This window comes from Myxine glutinosa, chromosome 12 (assembly GCF_964187855.1).
Source record: "Myxine glutinosa chromosome 12, kmMyxGlut1.1, whole genome shotgun sequence".
Lineage (NCBI taxonomy): Eukaryota > Metazoa > Chordata > Myxini > Myxiniformes > Myxinidae > Myxine > Myxine glutinosa.
This window is the reverse complement of record NC_136272.1, coordinates 84,160,013-84,181,782: the sequence shown is the minus strand read 5'-3', so window position 1 is coordinate 84,181,782 and position 21,770 is coordinate 84,160,013. Positions and strand designations below refer to the sequence as shown.

General features: G+C 42.7%; 2 protein-coding genes across 7 annotated transcripts in view; one reads left to right on the top strand and one right to left on the bottom strand.

The window, feature by feature from the left end:
- Positions 1 to 8,579, bottom strand: part of LOC137437554 (uncharacterized) — a 113,410-nt gene extending 104,831 nt beyond the window's left edge. For 3 of the 4 annotated variants that reach the window (XM_068131978.2, XM_068131979.2, XM_068131976.2), the window contains exon 1: positions 8,314 to 8,444. In XM_068131978.2, the coding sequence (XP_067988079.2) occupies positions 8,314 to 8,331 (18 nt within the window). In that variant the 5' untranslated portion in view covers positions 8,332 to 8,444. Of the gene's footprint in view, positions 1 to 8,313 lie in introns of all 4 variants that reach the window. The other variant, XM_068131977.2, reaches the window with a different exon arrangement.
- A 358-nt stretch (positions 8,580 to 8,937) lies between these two features.
- The window catches only part of RACGAP1 (Rac GTPase activating protein 1), a 59,057-nt gene continuing 46,224 nt past the window's right edge, over positions 8,938 to 21,770 (top strand). The window contains exons 1-6 of one of the 3 annotated variants that reach the window (XM_068131975.2): positions 8,938 to 8,957; positions 14,784 to 14,876; positions 15,199 to 15,401; positions 16,919 to 17,061; positions 18,671 to 18,749; positions 18,885 to 18,932. In XM_068131975.2, the coding sequence (XP_067988076.2) occupies positions 14,792 to 14,876; positions 15,199 to 15,401; positions 16,919 to 17,061; positions 18,671 to 18,749; positions 18,885 to 18,932 (558 nt within the window). In that variant the 5' untranslated portion in view covers positions 8,938 to 8,957; positions 14,784 to 14,791. Of the gene's footprint in view, positions 8,958 to 9,312; positions 9,556 to 10,464; positions 10,723 to 14,783; positions 14,877 to 15,198; positions 15,402 to 16,918; positions 17,062 to 18,670; positions 18,750 to 18,884; positions 18,933 to 21,770 lie in introns of those variants that run through there. The other 2 variants (XM_068131972.2, XM_068131973.2) reach the window with 2 other exon arrangements.

The following is a 21,770-nucleotide window of genomic DNA, read 5'->3' as shown; positions in this document are numbered from 1 at the left end:
TATGTTGACCTTTTGGCCTGTGTTGACCTCAAGAATACTTGGTGGTTGAATTCAGTGACCAGATATGCAAGTCCTCTTCAAATTTCAAGTCAATTGGATGAAAATTGAGGACTTTAGAAATTTGGCCTATGTTGACCTTTTGGCCTATGTTCACCTAAAATATAATTTGTGGCTGAATTCAATGACCAGATATTCAAGTCCTCTTCAAATTTCAAGTCAATTGGATGAAAATTGAAGATTTTTAAAATTTGGCCTATGTTGACCTTTTGGCCTATGTTGACCTCAAGAATACTTGGTGGTTGAATTCAGTGAGCAGATATGCAAGTGGTCTTCAAATTTCAAGTCAATCGGATGAAAATTGAGGATTTTAGAAATTTAGCAAAGTTGGTGACCTTTGGCCTATGTTGACCTTTTGACCTATTGACCCCAAAAACAATAGGCTTCTGGCTTTTGACCAACTCTACCATTTGGTGAAGTTTGGTGACGATCGGTTGAAAATTGTGACCTGTAGGCCGGTGACAAACAAACAAACAGACAGACAAACAGACAGACAGAACCACAAACACAACCGACCAATATACTTGAAAAATCTTCGATTTTGCAAGTAATAAAACATTCCTAAAAGCTCCATTCATTCACAATTAGCAAATATCAAAGTGTACTTCTCTCAAGTGAGCGGAAAGGACATCTGAGTGAAATGTTATATGTCAGTCATATTGCCAGTGGAGGCTGGGGGGCACCGATGTGCCTTGAGCACATTTGGAAAGAAAGCTTCAGTGCTATTTTCAGTAAACATCTAATATTTGCAGCAGGATCTTTCCAAAGGGGAATTTTTCTTTCATAAACAATATTTGACAATTAATAATAATAACAAGCTTTACATATGTATAGTTTTAACCAGTCCATAGTCTTGTTTTAACCATAGTCTTGTTCCCACCATTCCCCTTTACCCTAATCCAGGCAGGCACACCTTAGTTTGAAAACCTATGACGTAGATGTAAATATCTGGAAGAAGAAAAATGATGAGGCCGAGAGATTATTCTCTTCATAGATCTGAGATGTTCACTAACCCTACACCATCAAATAAGAGCAGCTACCAACAGTATGAAGGATAGCTTATCCCCCAAAAAAAATCTGACAATTTCAGTGGTCTGCTTGCCAGAAAGCCACAAATGATGGTGGTGCAGGGTGCCAAAGGACATGAAGGTATGCTTTTGCAAGTCTTTACTTCTATATTAACTTGTACCAAGTCACAGTACAAGTCAAACAAGAAAAAGAGCAATCAGAGATTGCAAACCCTCGCCAGGATGTATTTTCAGTGGTTTTCAAGGCTTTTGTGTTAAAACAAATACGGCGGCCGAACCACGTGATCGATGACGTCATTATTTAATTTTCCCTCCACCAGTTTATGCCGACATGGCGCTCAAGAAATTTCACCTTAATAGGATGAAGTTTTGTACTTGTCGAATTATGACGTCATAATTGAGGCACATATGACATCATTAACATATTTTATTCCCCATGGAGAGTTCTTTAGAACGAGCCATGTCTCAATTTTTCCTATTCAACGCTTTGCGAGATATAGAGGTGCAAAGTTTTTTTCCGAGTTCTACAAGATGGCGGCCGAACCACGTGACCTATGACGTCATAATTATCATTTAAAAAAATTCTACAGGTGGAGTTTCACCTATGGTGAAAATTTCCTGTCAATCGGACCAACGGTTGCAGAGAAAGTCATATTTATTCTTTGCGGACAAACAAACAGACGGACTCAAATGCAATACCCTCTCCTCTGGCGAGGGTAATTATAAGCTAAACCTCACCTTAACTAGAACGGCACTCACCTTAACTAGAGTGCATACCTCCACCAGGCTGAACAGTTTACATTTTGTATCTCCCGATAGGCCGGATCTGGATCCGGACCCAAACCAAAATCTAATTGGCATGTTCTTGTCACCTAACCAACTCATCCACCTCGTTTTGTCACAACCCGTCCACAGCTTTTTGGAATATCATGCTATATAGAGTTTTTGGCCCTATCATGAGTGAAAAATCACTTTATTTTTATTTTAAAATAAAAAATAAAAAATCTCTCGTATCTGGATCCGGATCTTCACCAAAATCAAATTAAATCGTCCAATTCACACACGCAATCAGTCCACCAAGTTTCGTCTGAATCCATCCATAAACTATGAGATATCCTGCTCACAGACAAACAACCAACCAGTCAGGCAGGGGTGAAACCATAACCTCCACCACCGAAAAAGCGTTCAGATTTACACTACAACGAAAAATGAAAAATAAAGAGGACAAGATAATTAAAAACCAACAGCACCACTTTAAACACGACCAACATGTAATGGCAATGTGTCCCACAGCCATCACATTGCATCATGCTGGGCAATAGGTTGTAAATAAAGAAGAGTCCATCCTCACTGGTGTGTGCAGAAATAGAAAGGGGGATTAAATAACCTGATGAGGCGCTACCTCGTGCCGAATGGCTGCCACCGCCTTTGCCCACCCACTTCCCCCGCATGCAGCCAGCCATTAGCTAGACCTTTTTACACTTCACAGAGCAAGGTGAAATTCCAAGCACGGGACCACGTACCACCAATCATATATATATTTATTAATGTATGCTCAACGTTTAGGAATGCTTCTTCAACTCGCTGGTGCAGATACGAGTGCAATGGCAGCAACTACTACAATGACCCTGATCTGCAAAAAGTTCACAGGTTTTGCTCCAAGTTCAACATTTTTCAGCTGTGAGAATTGTCCTGCATAGTCACATGTCACAGCATTTGCCAGTCACTCAAACTGCACACGATGATTTATCATCAATCGATGAAACACTTCTTTCTGCTTTGTTCTTTATCCCGCTTGACCTTGCACAAGAGATCAAAGTTGATCAAAATAAACTCCAACTGAACAAGAGGTGTATAATATGGGAGGTTCAGGAATGATACCATCCATGCTAATGCCTCCAGGTGGATTTACAAACACTATAAACAACACACTACTGTTCAATTTGTAGATCTCATTTTAGTAAGAATGTGATCGATTGGCACATGACTGTAGGAATCCAAATCCAGGATGTAAAGTGGCCAAGGGAAGACAAAACATAATAAAGATATTCTTGCTTTCCTGTAATGAGTGAGTTCTGTGGTGGGGATTCAGGTAACTTGTGGGTAAGGTTTGGATGTTTGTTTACAGAATGCGTTATAACAGTCTTCTTCTTCTTGACCGGCCACAATTATTCCGAAGTTCTTGTGGGGTTGGCCTAGTGGAACTGTTCATCCTTCTGAGGGCAAATTGACTACCAGCTTACTGGTAATGGGGCAACTGCATCAGCGGAACAGCCACACTTCCAGAAACCTATTTAAGCCAAGCAGCCATTGGCTGCATATGAACCACCATCACCACCACTACCACTACATGCAACGTGTGAGCAACCAATGAACACATTAATATACAGGGTAGGAGCTGCTGCCTGGATGACAAGTACACCGACAAGTGTAACATGATGTCAAGGAACACCCAAGAAGACCACAGCACTTGCTACCTGCAGCACAAGCAGGAATTTGTAATTGGATTGGGGTGTCAGCGATAACTCGCCGACTCTTCACCAAAGACACCATGGGATCTTCAACGGCCACCAACAACCAGTGCTGGCAGATGGATCCTCTGGCGTAATGTCCATCTAATGTACAATATACTGATGCATCTCCCAGCCTGAAAAACAGTAAGGTGACAGTTTATAGGAGGGTCGGGATTCAAACTAGGGTTAGCTAAAGGCGAGTGCAAATAATGATCACTAGCCGAAACCCGTGGAACATCCACGGAAGGGAGGATGTGGTGTATGGATAGAGTGTACCATTATGGATGGCATAGGGGATTTGCTTGTCCGAGTAAGAGTTAGGAAGAAAGATGAGAATGAAGAGTGCGTATATGAACAACGATCGCCGACACCGGCACAAATGCATGCTCTGGATTGTCCACTCACTGGACGGCTTGCTTTCGCCTTCGCCTGTCCAATCGGCGGACGGCTTGCTTCGCCTTCGCCCAGCAGACGCCAACACGATGGCGTCGTAAGATGGCGTCGTATCGGCAGTTAATCGGATGCTTTTGGGCCCCAACGTCGGCTAATTCAGATTTTTCGAGTATGGCTGTACATGATAAACAAAGAGCGCGGTTCGTAGATCGTAAATCCATTAGTGCCATGGGCATCGGGTCACTGGGTGCGGCGTAAAAGGGATAACAAAGTCGAGTCCTTACGCTATTATTATATAGACTAGCCGAAACCCGTGGAACATCCACGGAAGGGAGGATGTGGTGTATGGATAGAGTGTACCATTATGGATGGCATAGGGGATTTGCTTGTCCGAGTAAGAGTTAGGAAGAAAGATCAATTTTCACTTGTGCAAAAATGCTACTCACAATTACATCGCCTGTGCGTCAGCCTGTGATTGAACCAGAGAGTTGGCCTGTGAGTCAACTTCCTTTCCAATGTCTGCAAGAATTGAAATACTGATTGTGAATGTGTAAAATTATATGAAAGAGGAACATGCATATCAATAGACGATGCCATCGAAAAGGAGAGCAGCTGTCAATAGAAAAGGGTGTCTGACTTATCAATTTGACATTATTGCACAGGAAATGACAAACAAAGAAACAGTTCATTTCCATCGGGTAATATTACGATGAGAGATCAGCCGATACCTTTATTATGTCAATCAGCATCCATGGCACTTAGAAAAAAAACGCAGCATCAGCCAGCCGCAGCCAACTATCACGTACCATCTCGAAGTCAATGCCATCCTTTTATCTCTTCATATACAAGTACAACTCACTGATCGCAACGTCACTCCATTTAACTTTATTAAAATGACGATAAAGACGTGAAACCCGTGGAACATCCACGGAAGGGATATCGTTCATCTGTTTTCAGCTCGTTATCTTTAAGCTTCCTTACGTCTCGCCACCTGGTACACCTCTCTGAGTTACGAGGATTTATGCAACGCACCCCGAGTATCGCAACGTCACTCCATTTAACTTTATTAAAATGACGATAAAGACGTTTCCTTATACAGTATATCCTAATTTCAAATGTTCAAGGGAATAAAAAAGCTTCCTTACGTCTCGCCATCTGCTACACCTCTCTGAGTTACGAGGATTTATGCAACGCACCCCGAGTATCGCAACGTCACTCCATTTAACTTTATTAAAATGACGATAAAGACGTTTCCTTATATATCCTAATTTAAAATGTTCAAGGGAATAAAAAGACCATTTGGTTCACACCACCCATCACACCACTCGACTGTCCAATCAGCGGACGGCTCGCATCGCCTTCGCCCAGCAGACGCCAATACGATGGTGTCGTAAGATGGCGTCGTATCGGCCGATAATCGGATGCTTTTGGGTCCCAAAGTCGGCGAATTCAGATTTTTCGAGTATGGCTGTACGTGATAAACAAAGAGCACGGTTCGTAGATCGTAAATGCATTAGTGCCGTGGGCATCGGGTCACTGGGTGCGGCGTAAAAGGGATAACAAAGTCGAGTCCTTACGGTATTATTATATAGATGGAAGGATGGAAAACACCAGGATAAACTCGTGTTGACAATGCTGCCTCTCCTTCTGAAGAAAATAATCATCATAATAATAAACAACTGTGTGGCCTTGGTATGACGCACCACCATGGATTCCTCATTGGCTTTGCTATTCTGATGTACCACACTGTGCTACAGAGCGTAGGTGCTGCCGAAGCAGTTTCTTGGCAAGAGGTGTACTTCGTGCTTTGCCATTGCATTCCCAACAGTAGTTAGGGTAGCGATTTGTAATATGTTCAGGGTGGTGGTAATGGATTGCCTACTCTTCGTGAACGACACCGTGGGATCTTTAACGGCCACCAACTAATGCCAGTAGACGGGACGCACAGTTTAACGTCCATACGATAGACGGCGCACACACACTGCTTGTGAAACCCTGCCGAACAGGGTGACAGTTTATACCGAGGTCGGGGTTTGAACCCAGGTTAGACAGCTTTGAGAGGTGTGTGTGTGTGTGTGTGTGTGAACCTCTAAGCCGAGGCCATTGAGATGACGACACGACGATGGTTTTTTCACCTGCTTTGGAAACGATTCAACTAAGGTACAGGTAGAAACATTAAACACAATATTTTGATGCAAAACAAACACAGTGATGGCCAATTTTGGAACAACAATTTCGAATAATTTTTTTATTTATCCAAGCAATGTGTAAAAGTAGCAAACGTTACACCATGACGTCATGAAAAATGTCATCATGACTCACGGATGTTCAGTTTGTCATGTTCAAGTTCCATTTATACTTTACACTTCCCTTGGTCATCATGAACTTTACATCAACTTACCCATTTAGTTTACTCTTCCCTTGGTCATCATCAACTTACCCATTTAGTTTACTCTTCCCTTGGTCATCATCAACTTACCCATTTAGTTTACTCTTCTCTTGGTCATCATCAACTTTACATCAACTTACCCATTTAGTTTACTCTTCCCTTGGTCATGATCAACTTTACATCAACTTACCCATTTAGTTTACTCTTCCCTTGGTCATCATCAACTTACCCATTTAGTTTACAATTCCCTTGGTCATCATCAACTTACCCATTTAGTTTACAATTCCCTTGGTCATCATCAAATTTACATCAATTTACCCATTTCGTTTACTCTTCCCTTGGGCATCAACTTTACATCAACTTACCCATTTAGTTTACTCTTCCCTTGGGCACCATCAACTTACCCATTTAGTTTACTCTTCCCTTGGTCATCATCAACTTACCCATTTAGTTTACAAATCCCTTGGTCATCATCAACTTACCCATTTAGTTTACTCTTCTCTTGGTCATCATCAAATTTACATCAATTTACCCATTTAGTTTACTCTTCCCTTGGGCATCAACTTTACATCAACTTACCCATTTAGTTTACTCGTCCCTTGGGCATCATCAACTTTACATCAACTCACCCATTTAGTTTACTCATCCTTTGGTAATCATCAACTTTACATCAACTTACCCATTTAGTTTACTCGTCCCTTGGTAATCATCAACTTTACATCAACTTACCCATTTAGTTTACTCGTCCCTTGGTAATCAACTTTACATCAACTTACCCATTTAGTTTACTCGTCTCTTGGTAATCATCAACTTTACATCAACTTACCCATTTAGTTTACTCTTCCCTTGGGCATCATCAACTTTACATCAACTTACCCATTTAGTTTACTCTTCCCTTGGTAATCATCAACTTTACATCAACTTACCCATTTAGTTTACTCGTCCCTTGGTAATCATCAACTTACCCATTTAGTTTACTCGTCCCTTGGTAATCATCAACTTTACATCAACTTACCCATTTAGTTTACTCTTCCTTGGTAATCATCAACTTTACATCAACTTACCCATTTAGTTTACTCTTCCCTTGGTCATCAACTTTACATCAACTTACTCATTTAGTTTACTCTTCCGTTGACGTCAAGTCGTGCAGCATTGAACATGTGGAATCAATATTCCTCCATATAATTATAAAGTCCTGCGCGTTGCTCCCTTTGCTTATTGTGTGAACCAGTTGCCGCACTGGCAGTTCTTCCTTATATTCCATCATCCGTCATCTGGCTCTTTCATGAGCCTCGACATTGTAAAATATTTTAAAAAGGAAACTCAAGGAAGGAAACAATTCGACCTTCAAAATGAAGCTTCGGAGGACTCGGGCCCAGCACATTAGATGAGACTTCTTTGACTTGGTGAGAAGTTTAACGTTTAACGTTTTACCAAAAGTCAACAAGTGTTTCTCTATTTGCCTAGTACTAGTAGCGTCTTAGGGCGTGGTATTGGCGTGGAGGAGTTGAAAAGGCGAAATAAAACAAACATAAACATGATAAAGAGGTAGAGAGTGCAGGACATTTAAATAAAGGGCAAAACAACAATATGAACGTGTGCGCAGGGCAGCTGAGAGATTCGGGTTGGAGTTCGGATTAATGATCACCAACCATCCTGTCGTACCTTTCACCCTCGCACTAAAGGGCCTCGTCTAAGCATCACCAACACACATAAACATTAAAAGGTTGAGTAATGAACCTTGAGACGGCGGCGAGAGGCGTATTTACCACGGAGAGTGCCTGCGGCCTAGCACGATAGAACGCGAGCAAGGACTAGGCCGCGGGAACACGCCGCCATGCCGCCAACGGGCAGAGTAAAGGGGCCCTCGTCCGCTCCGAGCTGCCAACACCGTGGACCACGCGGTACGCTGTCAAACAGCACACGCACCCACCTCGGTATGGATAAGCATCGTGTCGGTGCAGGCCCTCGCTAACACTGGCGGGCTGGACGGGCTCGCAAGGCGAGGATAGACGAGGCGAGGCGGCAGCGACCCCTGACCCCACGCTCAATTCGACTTCCTCTTCCGCTGGCTTTGACGATGGGAGGAGGGGAATGAGGGAGACGACTGAAATCGAAATTACATTTTGCAAAGGCCTTAAAAATTGCAATAAAAGCTGCAAGAAAATCTTCTTCTTCCTCTTCTTTATTAAAAATTGCAATAAAAGCTGCAAGAAATTCTTCTTCTTCCTCTACTTCATTAAAAATTGCAATAAAAGCTGCAAAAAAATCTTCTTCTTTAAAAATTCACTAACATCTGCAAGAAAACTTTTCTTCCTCTTCTTCTATAAAAATCGCAATAAAAGCTGGAAGAAAAATCTTCTTCCTCTTCTTTAAAAATCGCAATAAAAGCTGGAAGAAAAATCTTCTTCTCTCCTCTTATTCTTTAAAAATTGCAATAAAAGCGGCAAGAAAAATCTTCTTCCTCTTCGGTAAAAATTATGCAGAGACCTCCAATGAATATATCGTACGCTTCACGTGACTGAATGCAGTCACCCGCCCCGCGACTCTCGTGCTCTGCACGTGATTCAATTTCAAGTACGAGTGATTTCCTAGTTGAAAGTGCTTTGCTATTTAAAAGGTGGGCTGAAGGCCGACGGACTCTCCAATGCAACACCCCCTGCTTAAACCGTCCATTCCTTATTCTGCTCTAACAAACAATATTAAGAGTGACAATAAGACAACCGGGGTGACTAGACGTTTTTACCGCCACAAAAATTGCCTTGAATATTCTTTTTGTAAATATGAGGTAAGACACGACTCGGGGGAGAAAAACAAGGAAAGTAATGAAACGGTGACAGACAGAGTCGGGAGTTGGAGCATTCAAAAACAAGGCGGGGTCACGTGCTCGCAAACGATAAACCGACACGTCATCGACATCGTCATCGCAGCCACGCCCACCGGAAAAAAAACCAACGACTTCTCGGTTCTGATTAGCTGAGGTGAAATTTGAAACGGAGTGAAGTGGCCGTTTTTCATTCTGGGTTTTTTATTAATCTCGGCGCTTTTACAGACATCGTACGAGAGTCCAGTTTAACGGTCATATTAGAATCCTAAGAAAAATAATAAACGGTAACGTATTAAGTATTTTTGGGCGCTCGTCGCATCGCTTTGCTGTCTGGTGGATCGTGCGCAGGTGAGATTTTGATAACTTCAGACGGACGTTTGTCCCATTCATTTGGATGATAGTTTTTTTCTTTCTTTTTGGATTGTTTTAGTTGTGGTAATCACAGATGAAAGCATTTACTGCATGTCCATGTTTGATGCTCCAATCTCCTGAGTTTGTAGTCGCGCCGTGCTATACCTCAACATGGCTTTGTGTGCTGATCGTTGTATTACCTCCGCATCGGCATCAAAGGTGCATGGACGTTATGTTTTCACCCCGGTTTGTTTGTTACTTGCGAAATCGAAGATTTTAAAAGTATACTGGGTTTGTTATTCTGTTGGTCTGTTTGTTTGTCACCGGCCTACAGGTCACAATTCTAAACCGATCGTTACGAAACTTCACCAAGCTGTAGAGGGCGGCCCAATTGAGACTCCCATTATTAAGGTCGAAGGTCAACTCGTGGGCAAACTTCTAAAATCATCATTTTTCATCGGAAAAATCAACACTTTTCATCCTATTGACCCGAGCTTTGATCAAGATCAGTTTAAATATTGATGAAATGGACAATTTGCTGCATTAATGGAAACCTTGGGGGGGGGGGGGGGGGAGGGTGCATTTTGCAAGTATCGTTGTTTGTGAACAAAATATCTCAAAAAGTTGTTGACAGATTCGGACGAAATTTGGCAGAGATTTAGTGTATGTGACAAGGAGGAAATTATTAGATTTTGGTGAAGATCAGGGTTCGGATCCGGCTACTAGAATTTTTGAAGTGGTTCTTCACCATTGGGAAATGGGGCCAAAAACTATACATAGCAGGAACCGCCTTTAGAGGCCATTTTTCCCCACAGAGCAGGGGTTGGCCTTTTTCGGGCACCGTTGTCCCCTTTTTGAAGCAATGTTTTATGACCGGATGCTCCTTCCTGTTGCCAACCCTGTTAGGCGCCTCTTGCGACACACAGGGAATTACCAGTGAACTGGTACTCAATTTGACGACCTCAGAAGGATGGCAGGCTGAGTCAACCTCCCCTGGCGTTAATTCAGCAATCGACTGGGATTCGAACCTAGGATCGTAGGATGCCAAGCCAACACCCTAACCACTAAGCCGAGAAGTTTCGGAGAAGAAGTTGCAAGTGTTTACAGACGGACTGACGGACAGACGACACGCCATTGCATAAGCTCCCCTGAACTTCGTTCCAGGTGAGCTAAAAACATGATTGTTGTTGTTGTTCAGAGAGTTTCAAAAGTCTGGAATCATAGGGATATTTATTTTATGAGAACAATTGCTCAAGGTGCGAGCCCCTGCTTGCAAACGCATATAAATTCTTGCGTGTAGGCTTCTTTGAATGTTTAACACTGATATCAATTAGCACATTTGTTTCCAATTTCATTTCTTAGATCAACAGAGCATGATGTCATGGTATAAACCACCGATTTCAGGTGTCCCCAAGTCAACCCCCCTGGTGTTAATTCAGCGATCCACTGGGATTCAAACCCAGGATCCTAGGATCTCAAGCCAGCACCCTAACCGCAAAGCCAACACCAGGCTCTATACATAGCAGGTTATGTCAAAAAGTTATGGATGGATTTGGACGAAACTTGGTGGACCAGTTGGGTGTCTGACAAAGAAGAATCGATTCAATTTTGAAGATCTGAATATGGATTCGGATATGGGCATTTTTTATTTTTTTTTCTCAGATTTTGAGGGAGTTTATGGGGGTTATGGATATGGTGTGAGGAATGGAGAAGGTGAAAGGATTTTGGAGTTTGCTGATGGAGCTGGTTTGTTGATTTATAACACTCCAGAAAGTTCCAGAAAGAGGATATAATAAGCTTGTTACATACACGTCAGGTGGGTCGACGACAACCATTGACTACCTGATGGTGTGTAGGCTAGACAGTGGGCACCTCCGGGACACAAATGTGATCCCGGGGGAGGAGGCTGTTTCACAGCACCACTTGGTTGTCTGCGACATAAGGGTGAAAGGTGCGAGGAGAGCTCGGCGGGTGAAGTACCAACAGAGAATGAAGGTGTGGAGGTTGAAAGAGGTTACAGTGAGGGGGGGCATTCAAAGAGAGGCTGAGTAGGGTCGAGGATGATGTGGTTGAGCTTGAAAATGGTTGGATGTCAATCAAAGATAGTCTGTTAGGAGCCGTTGGTGAGGTATGTGGATGGACAAAAAAGGACCACCGAGGCACTCGGAAACATGGTGGTGGGATGATGAAGTTGGAAAGAGGATTGACGAGAAGAGGAAGAAGTTCAAGGAGTGGCAGAAGGCGAAGGGTACGGGGGCAGAAGAGGCAGCGCATGAAAGTTATAAGGCTGCAAAGAAAGAGGTAGCAGAGGTGCAGGAGGCATGCAGGAAAATGTTTGGAGAACGCTTGGATTCAGAAAAGGGTCAGAGAGCGGTATTCAGGATTGCAGATAGTGAAAGCTGCGATGTGATGGGGGCGAGTTGCTTGAAGGATGAATTGGGAGAAATCGTTGTGGACCCAGATGGAATTAAAGGAAGGTGGAAGAGATATATGGAAATGCTGTTGAATGCAGAGAATGAATGGGATGGCAACATCGAGAGTAATCCAGTTTTAGGACCGGCAGAGAAGATAACTGAGAAGGAAGTCGAGGAAGCGATAAAAGCAATGAAGAATAGAAAAGCGGGAGGGCCGACGGGAGTTGTGGGAGATATGTTGAAGGCAGCGGGAAGTTGGGGTGTGAAGAGAATGACAGAGATCTGTAATCTGGTGGTGAAAGAAGGCCGCGTTCCAGTGGATTGGGAACCGAGTACCCTCGTCCCTCTATACAAGGGGAAAGGTGACCCTCTGGACTGTGGCTCGAATCGAGCGATAACGTTATTGGAGCATGAAATGAAGGCATTGAAAAGGGTGTTGGAGAGGAGGATAAGGAAGAAAGTGAAGATCGACGAAATGCAGTTTGGATTTATGCCAGGAAGAGGAATGACAGACGCGCTTTTTATTGTAAGGCAGTTGCAGGAGAAGAACATGGAGAAGAGGAAGAAGTTATTTCTTGGATCTGGAGAAAGCATTCGATAGGGTTCCACGCGAAGTAGTGACATGGGCATTGAGGAAGTTAGGAGTGGAGGAATGGTTGATCAGAGTAGTGATGGTAATGTACGAGAGAGCTCGCACAGCTGTAAGGACGAAGGACGGGAACAGTGGTGAGTTTGAGGTGAAGGTAGGAGTTCATCAGGGGTCGGTACTAAGTCCACTACTATTTGTAGCTGTGATGGAGTTGCTGGCTCGGAATGTAAGGGAGGGTTTACCGTTGCAGTTGTTGTATGCAGATGATCTGGTGTTGATTGCGGAAAGTATTAATGGACTGAAGGAGAAGATGAACAAGTGGAAGGAATGTATGGAGACAAAAGGTCTGAAGGTGAACATTGGAAAAACGAAGGTGATGGCAATTTGTAAAGCATGTGGTGAGGTGGAAAGAACTGGGAAGTGGCCGTGTGCTGTGTGCAGGAAGGGTGTCGGAGTGAACTCCATTCAATGTACAATGTGCGCTGAGTGGGTTCATCAAAAATGTAGTGGTCTGAGAGGGTCATTAACCTGTGTGGCAGCTACATTCAAGTGTAAGATGTGCACAGAGGGAGCTGCAGATGGAGGAAATGCTGAGTTTGATCTTGGAGATGGCATGAAGCTGGAAGGTGTGAAAACATTTTGCTACCTAGGAGACATGCTGAATGGAGAAGGTGGAACAGACTCGGCAACGGTTGCTAGAATGAGATGTGCATGGAAGAAGTTTTAGGAACCGAGTGGCATGCTGTCGAGGAGGGGAGTCGTTGAAGCTGAAGGGAAAGGTGTATGCTGCATGTGTGAGAAGTGTTATGATTTATGGGAGCGAGACATGGGTAATGAATGTAGAGCAGCAACGAAGGCTGGAAAGGGTGGAAATGCGAATGGTTGGGTGGATGTGTGGAGTATCATTGAGAGAGAGGAAGACAAATGATGAATTGCATAGGATGATGGGAATAGAGCCTGTGATGGATGCTGTGAAGAGAAACCGGTTGAGATGGTTTCGTCATGTGTTGAGGAACGATGAAAGTGACTGGTTGAGAAGAATGATGGAAATAATGTAGAAGGAAGTAGAGGATGGGAAAGACCGAGAAAGACTTGGCTACAGGTGGTGGAAGAAGAAATGCGGGCAAGGGGGTTAACAAGGGGAGATGCAGAAAATAGGGCAAAAATGGAGAAGATTGTCACGGGGCCCGCAAGGCTAACCCCCGCTCTAGCAGGGAAAATGGCCTTAAAATGCCTGCAGTTGTTGTTGTTGTTGTCTCAGTGATTCTTCACCATTGAGTGATATGGTCAACCAGGCAGAGGTATGCTCTCTACTGAGTGCCGTTCTTGTTCGCGATGGTATTGCTTGGTGTCGGATTAATAATTTGTGTCTGATGTATTGTCGCACCACGAGGTGCCTGAGTGATCGCGTGTGTGTGTGTGTGTGTGTGTGTGTGTGTGTGTGTGTGTGTGTGTGTGTGTGTGTGTGTGTGTGTGTGTGTGTGTGTGTGTGTGTGTGTGTGTGTGTGTGTGTGTGTGTGTGTGTGTGTGTGTGTGTGTTTGATTGAATAACCCTCGTCATTGTAAATTTGAACAATCCATGTTTAAAGATCCACATTATGACAGGTGATCTCACAATAGTGAAAGAAAGAAAATTATGTGCATCACTTACAAAAGGACCAAATTACAGAGAAAACTAGAACGGCACTCAGTGGAGAGCATACCTCTGCCTGGTTGACCATATCACTTAAAAAAATTATACTAGGCGGATCCAGATCCTGATCTTCAATTCAAAATTGAATCGATTCTTCCTTGTCACACACCCAACCAACCTGTCCACCAACTTTCGTCCAAATCCGTCCATAACATTTTGAGATATCCTGCTATGTATCGTTTTTGGCCCCATCTCCCAATGGTGAAGAATCACTTTAAAAATTAAATAATTCTCGTATCCGAATCCATATTCAGATCTTCACCAAAATCGAATCGTCCTTGTCAGACACCCAACCGGTCCACCAAGTTTCGTCAAAATGCATCCACAACTTTTTGAGATATCCTGTGTATCGTTTTTGGCCCTATCTCCCAATGGTGAAGAATCACTTTAAAAAATTATATTAGGCGGATCCGAATCCTGATCTTCACCAAAATCTAATAATTTCGTCCTTGTGACATACGTATATGCGACGCTTTTGTTTTGATGTGAACAAATTGTTGATTTTTTGTTGTTGTTGCTGTTGTTGTAGGGCACTTGATGGCATCGGTGCGTACTGAGCTGATACCCCTGTTTGATTACATAGTCTGCCAGAAGGATATCCTGAGTTATGGATGTGAGAGAGGTTTGTGGATTATTTATATTTTTCTTGGTTTTCTATCCAGTCTTCACGTTTCTTGCAAACAATTTATTTTTCTTCATAACTGAGTTTCTGGGAAGTTTACTTGTCTGGTATTATAACATGAAGGAGGCATGTATACTTTGAAGAAAGACACGTGTCTCTCCCATCTTAAATTCCATTCACATTTGGCTGTTTATATTGTCATCGCCATGTGCATCTTGCTTGCGTTGCTTTATTTATTTATTTATTTTTCTTTTTTGAGCAATTTATTGCTTCCTTTAAAATTGCACTCATTGATGTTTGATCTCCCAACCTTGTACACCAGAGTTTGTCGAGTTTGTGCGTTCTATGGAGGATTGCCAGCAGCAATGGGCCGAAACGGAAAAACGGGTGTTGTGGCAGCAAGAAGCACTTGCCAAGACAGAGGCAGAACGAGTTGCACTCGACGTGAAACTGAAGCATGCGCGGAACCAAGTTGATGTGGAAATAAAACGCAGGCACCAGGCAGAAATGGAATGTGAAAAGCTGGTGAGTGAATTATTACCTTCGTCACTGAAGGTGGACGGTGGTTGTTTTCATTTATGTTTGTCTGTGAGCAGGATATCTAAAAAAAAGTGGTGGAAAGGTTGGGTGTGTATACAACAACAACACCAACAACAACAGGCATTTTAAGGCCATTTTCCCTGCTAGAGCGGGGGTTAGCCTTGCGGTCCCCATGACAATCTTCTCCATTTTGCCCTATTTTCTACATCTCCCCTTGTTAACCACTTTGCCCGCATTTCTTCTTCCACCATCTTTAGCCAAGTCTTTCTCTGTCTTCCCTGTCCTATACTTCCTTCTACATTCATTTCCATCACTCTTCTCAACCAGTCACTTTCATCCTTCCTCAACACATGACGAAACCATCTCAACCTGTTTCTCTTCACAGCATCCATCACAGGCTCTATTCCCATCATCCTTCGCAATTCATCATTTGTCTTCCTCTCTCTCAACGATACTCCACACATCCACTGAACCATTCGCATTTCCACCCTTTCCAGCCTTCGTTGCTGCTATACGTTTATTACCCATGTCTCGCTCCCATAAATCATAACACTTCTCACACATACAGCATACACCTTTCCCTTCAGCTTCAACGACACTCCCCTCCTCGTCAGCATGCCACTCAGTTCCCGAAACTTCTTCCATGCACATCTCACTCCAGCAACCGTTGCCGAGTCTGATCCACCTTCTCCATTCAGCATGTCTCCTAGGTAGCAAAATGTTTTCACACCTTCCAGCTTCATGCCGTCTCCAAGATCCAACTCAACATTTCCTCCATCTGCAGCTCCCTCTGTGCACACCTTACACTTGAATTTAGCTGCCACACTGCTTAATGACCCTCTCAGACCACTCCATTTTTGATGAACCCACTCAGCGCACATTGTACATTGAATGGAGTTCACTCCGACACCCTTCCTGCACACAGCACACGCCCACTTCCCAGTTCTTTCCACCTCACCACATGCTTTACCACTTGCCATCACCTTCGTCTTTCCGATATTCACCTTCAGACCTTTTGCCTTCATGCATTTCTTCCACTTGTTCAAGGGGTGTATGACAAGGACTAATTGATTCGATTTTGGTGAATATTTGGATCTGGATGCTATATTTTTAAGTGATTCTTCACTATTGAGAGATTGGGCCAAAAACAATATATCGCATGATATCTCCAAGTTATGGACAAATTCGGACGAAACTTGGTGAACTCGATCATTTTGTTTGTAGCTCCTGTGGAGGATTCTGCTGACTTGGACTTTTAATTTGGCCATGAATGTCATGCACACATCTCCTTTTCTTTTCAGACATGAAGTGGTGGAATTTGCGTTATCCTCCCTCTTCTTTCCTCCCTTTTTCTCTTCCATACGTCCTCTTTTGTTATGCAAGTTTCTTTTTCTCCTTTTACATACTTTTGTTTCTTTTTATATGTAATTTGTAGATGGGCCATTGACTTGACTCTGCTGTTTATTTATTTATTTATTTCCTTTGTGACCTTTTTAATATAGGATCGTCAGATCCAGCTGATGCGAGATTTGCTAATTGGGGATCAAGCAGGATCCCTTCCACTGAGTGCCGAACAACGCCATGCACTCTCCATGTTGAATGGCCGTGGCATGGAAGGCACAGCTCATCCTGGAAAGGCCACAAGGTGTGCTTGGCACTGCCCTCGCCAATACCACTGCCCTCGCCTCAGCACACCAATAATTAGTGCTTTTTCTTTCCGACTAAACTGTTACCTTGTGCACTACAACATTCTCTCTACTTCTGTCTGCAGTATTTATTGCCTCTTCTGAGAGCCATTGTTTCCATGTTCTCTCTGCTTGCTTTTGGGATGTTGTTCTTGGCCTCTTATTTTACAATAACCAGACTCTGTGGCACTAATGGTTAGAGTGGCTGCTTTGAGTCTGGGAGTTCGGCGGTTCAAACACCGGCAGAGGTATACCTTAGCCTTTTAAAATGATATGTGCTGCTTCCTTGCTTAACGTTGAGCATTTGAAAGGATGCGAGCATGGACAATCCTCATAAGTTGGCATCCATGGGGAGGAGGAAATGCCCCGCTGAGTGTGGTGAGAGAGACTGTACCATTTTTTTTTTTGGCGTCGCTGGTATGCAGTGTCCCAGGAAGTGACTGACGTCACTTCACCCAACCTCAGTGGCTGTGCAGGTCTCAGCTTTGTCCTGTGCTGTGTCATGTATTTGTCTATTGTTACGTATTACCTCCCCAAACCCCGGTTACGGTGCACCTCAGAGTCTGGAGCGGGAACACGGCAGAAAGATTTGCTATTTTGCGCGTTCTATTAAACCATGGTAAAACCACACCAATAATAGAACAAAACAAGTAATTGTATTAAGAACTCTCACATACACAATAATAACACTACGAAAGAAAGTACAATGAAAATGTCACTTGCATCAAATGAACAATACATATGATGGTACCATCATTCCCCAATGCTCTCAGAGCAATGAACTCACGATACGCCAAACGTGAGTGGAATGTAACATTCTCCAAAGTCCGTGCACTAATCCTCATGCGGTGAAGGTCGAAATCGTGCAGAACGCAAAACAACAGGCAGGTATTGGTGCGGCTGTGGATGAGGAGTTACGAGGTGAGAGGTCGACATGGGAATTGAGTCAATAGGTAAACCAACGACGCTCCACACGGTGAGGTCGATATGGAAATCCCAACGACAAAACAAGATGCACCAAACGGACAGCCTATTCAAGGACAAAATGGCGTATCGGCCTGTAATGGAGGCACTTGCTCCCACCAACAATAACTCGCACTTGGTGATAAAACCAGAGATGCATGTTGAATTGCAATATATGATGTCGCGGGCAATCCCTTTCCCGGGAAGCCACAACTCCTTCGCAACCGATATCAAAAAAGTCCGCTCGCAGCCTCGATGCAACTTTATGGCTGTATCTCCCTCATGGCCATCTCGATCTTTGCCCAGCTCCTCCTCCTTCTCTCCTTTGCCCAGCCTTGGTTCCTTTGCCGTGTTTTCCTTCACAAACTTTTATTTGACTTTTACTAAAGTGATCTCTACATCAAACAAAAGTCTTAACAACAATATTACCTGAAACTAAAAATCCTACAAGTATATAATAACAACATAGGCGGAAGTGATGGATGTGTTACACTGTTACACTATGTCTGTGGCAGCTCCAATGCGGGCCTTAGATCCTGTATCTACATATATAAAATGATGATGCTTTCCCACAATTTTATTTGCTCATTATCTCTTTAACCCCAGGTTAACAACCATTGACGAGTCGTCTGGATCATTTGTGTCACCCTCTGACATTAGCTACGATCGTACCGATGAGGACTTGGTAAGCCAGGAGTTTTCCTTGCGTGGCGGTTGTTGGTTCGACAAAAGGGCATGCTGAATGCAAACTGCTCATTGAGCCGGTGAATATGTTGAATGCAAACTGATTGAAAAAGTTTGTTTTGCACGGTGCTTGCAGGACGATTCGTTTTTGCGGAGTGGTCGAAAGTACAGACGTGAAAAGAGAGTAAGTACAGTGTTTGCCTGCTCTCTGTCTCTACGTGATGCGTTGCTGATTTAGTAGTTGGCTTGCATGTTTTTGAGGTCATGTTTCTTGTGCGTTTTCACATCATTGACTCAGTGTTCAGTCTACCACATTTAGCGAATTATTTCTTGCAGAACAGCGATATTGTTGTTCAAAACATTCACATGGTATGGTAAACCACATCACACGTGGCATGGGGAACATCACTACCTGGTTGGTGGAAAGATTATAATCACACACCTTGGGAACACATGAATGACTTGTTCAGCCTCTTTTGTCATACCACTGAGTAATTCACACCACATAATCTCTTTTGGAAACTAGAACGGCACTCAGGAGAGAGCATACCTCCGCCAGGTGAACAGTTTACGTTTTGTATCCCAGAGTAGACCAGAAAATCACAATACAGAATCGCATTTAATCAAAATCATCCGTCCACAACTTTTTGAGATATCCTGCTGTGTATCGTTTTCGGCCCTATCTCCCAATGGTGAAGAATCACTTAAGAAATCGAATAACTCTCATATCCGAATCCACATTCAGATCTTCACCAAAATCAAATCCAATGAGATATCTTGTTCGCAAACAAACAAACAGACAGACAGTGGTGAAAAGATAACCTCCATCCACCTTTGGTGGCGGAGGTAAAAATAGTTTTAAAAATTACAAATTTACATAAATATGTTTACTAAAACGCGGCATAAGGTTGCATTTAAATATATTGCAATCAAAACATATATTGAGATGGTTTGAAATTCCAGTAATTTGGAAATAACTTGTGCTAGAATGTGCACACTCCCCAGAAGAATGGAATGGTTGTCACTTTTTAATCATACTAGAATATAAGACCCATCGCTTCGCTGATGGAAATACCAATCTTTAGTGCGATGGCTAATCTATGGGAGAAAAAAAAAAAAAAGAATTCCTGGGAGATCCTGCTCTCCGTGTAGGGATAACCAACGTGACGTGTTGGCATTTGCAGTTTTGACACGCGTGTCCATGACCCATTAAAAAAAAAAAAAATTGGATCACAAACACTCCCGGGATTTACCGGAATCCACCGTAGTTTGGTTTATTGAAATTTGTTAATCCGTTCTCAAGTTATAACACGGCAAACATATAGACACAGCTCCTTTTATGTTATAACACGACAAACAGACAAACATATAGACACAGCTCCTTTTATAATATAGATTTGGAAGCGTTTTTCTTCGAAGCTGCATGGATTTCAGTAAAGCAGGTCAATGCCCATCACCAAGGGCATAGTAATGTGTGATCCGCTGTGTGACAGCTGCAGAACTGCCAAACACGACTAACATTGCTGATGCACCACAATGAATATCATTTTAGCTGTGGAGCGATGATGTTGAACTTTTAAACAAGACGCTCTGTACGAATAAGCACAATCAATTGAGTGTGCCGCATGAGTTTGCGATAACAGTGTTTAATGTAAAGTAAAAATAAAAAAATGTTAACATGCCGTTGTTAGCCTATTCATGTATAGTTTGTGTTGTATTTAGCTGAACTTCAGTCGTTGACTCTGGGATCCTTTCACCTCTTAATCACCTTGCTCCATAGGGACAAATCCAAGTAATAAGCGCATCGGCAGGTAAATCCACCCGAGTGAGGTTGAAACACCTCTCAGGTTGAAATAATGTGATTTATCCTCTCCCCCCCCCCCCCCCCCGCCATGTGTGCTTCAATAAGACAAGGGATATTCTCATAGGAAAGGAAAGGGGTAGGAGGGCTTCATTTATGTATTATGTATGCAGCTTATGCCTGCTGGTTGCTTCATTGATGGGATCGTCACCCTTTCGGTTAAAGCAGGAATTTGTACTTTGTTCAGTGTGTCAGCGATAGCTCGCCTACTCTTTGCGAAGGACACCGTGGGATGTTTAAAGTCCACAAACTAATGCCAGCAGAGGGGACACCCAGTTTAACACCCATTCAAGCAACGGCACAAACATTGATGATTCACCCTGCCTGTGACACACCAGAATGATAGTTTATAGATCGGCTGAGATGTGAACCCAGGCGAGTGTGTGTACCATTGGCAGATTGGGGGTAGGGGTAGGGGGCTGGTTATGTAGAGCATTACAGCAGCAACCAAAGTAGTCTGTTAACATTGAAGCAACACAACCAATTTTATTTTATTTGTTTGTTAACTTGTACACTACAGCGTTCCATTACACTATATGGTCCAATATATACATACATACATATATATATACATATATATATATATATATATATATATATATATATATATATATATATATATATATATGATGTATATGTATATGATGTATATGTATATGATGTATATGTATATATATATATATATGATGTATATGTATATATATATATACACAAAGAATTAAGTTAAGCACCCCTACACAACGAATTAAGGTAAGCACCCCCTAATATATATTCTTTGTGTATATGTATACATTGGCATATATTCTAAGGTATGTGAGATCAAATAATGATTGGTATGACATTAGCAATTATCCATTGATGAAATTGAGTGATCAAAGTGAAAAAAAGTGATTGGTTGAGTCAGTGATCCGATCACGTGGGTCCTACACACGTTATTGATGCAAAGATCGCTAGAGGTCTTCTCAGAACAATGACTGTACGTTAGAAAACATAAACGTCATCCACACTGTCCGTGATGGACCTATAGCTCCATACTTAAATTGAGGTGAAAATATGCCTAAAATTCCCAAAAAATTTCACCTTAAATTATTCAGAATAAAATATTGAAAACGGCATGATTGTTATGTTTTTATGTGACCATAATATCACTTCTCCAGAAAA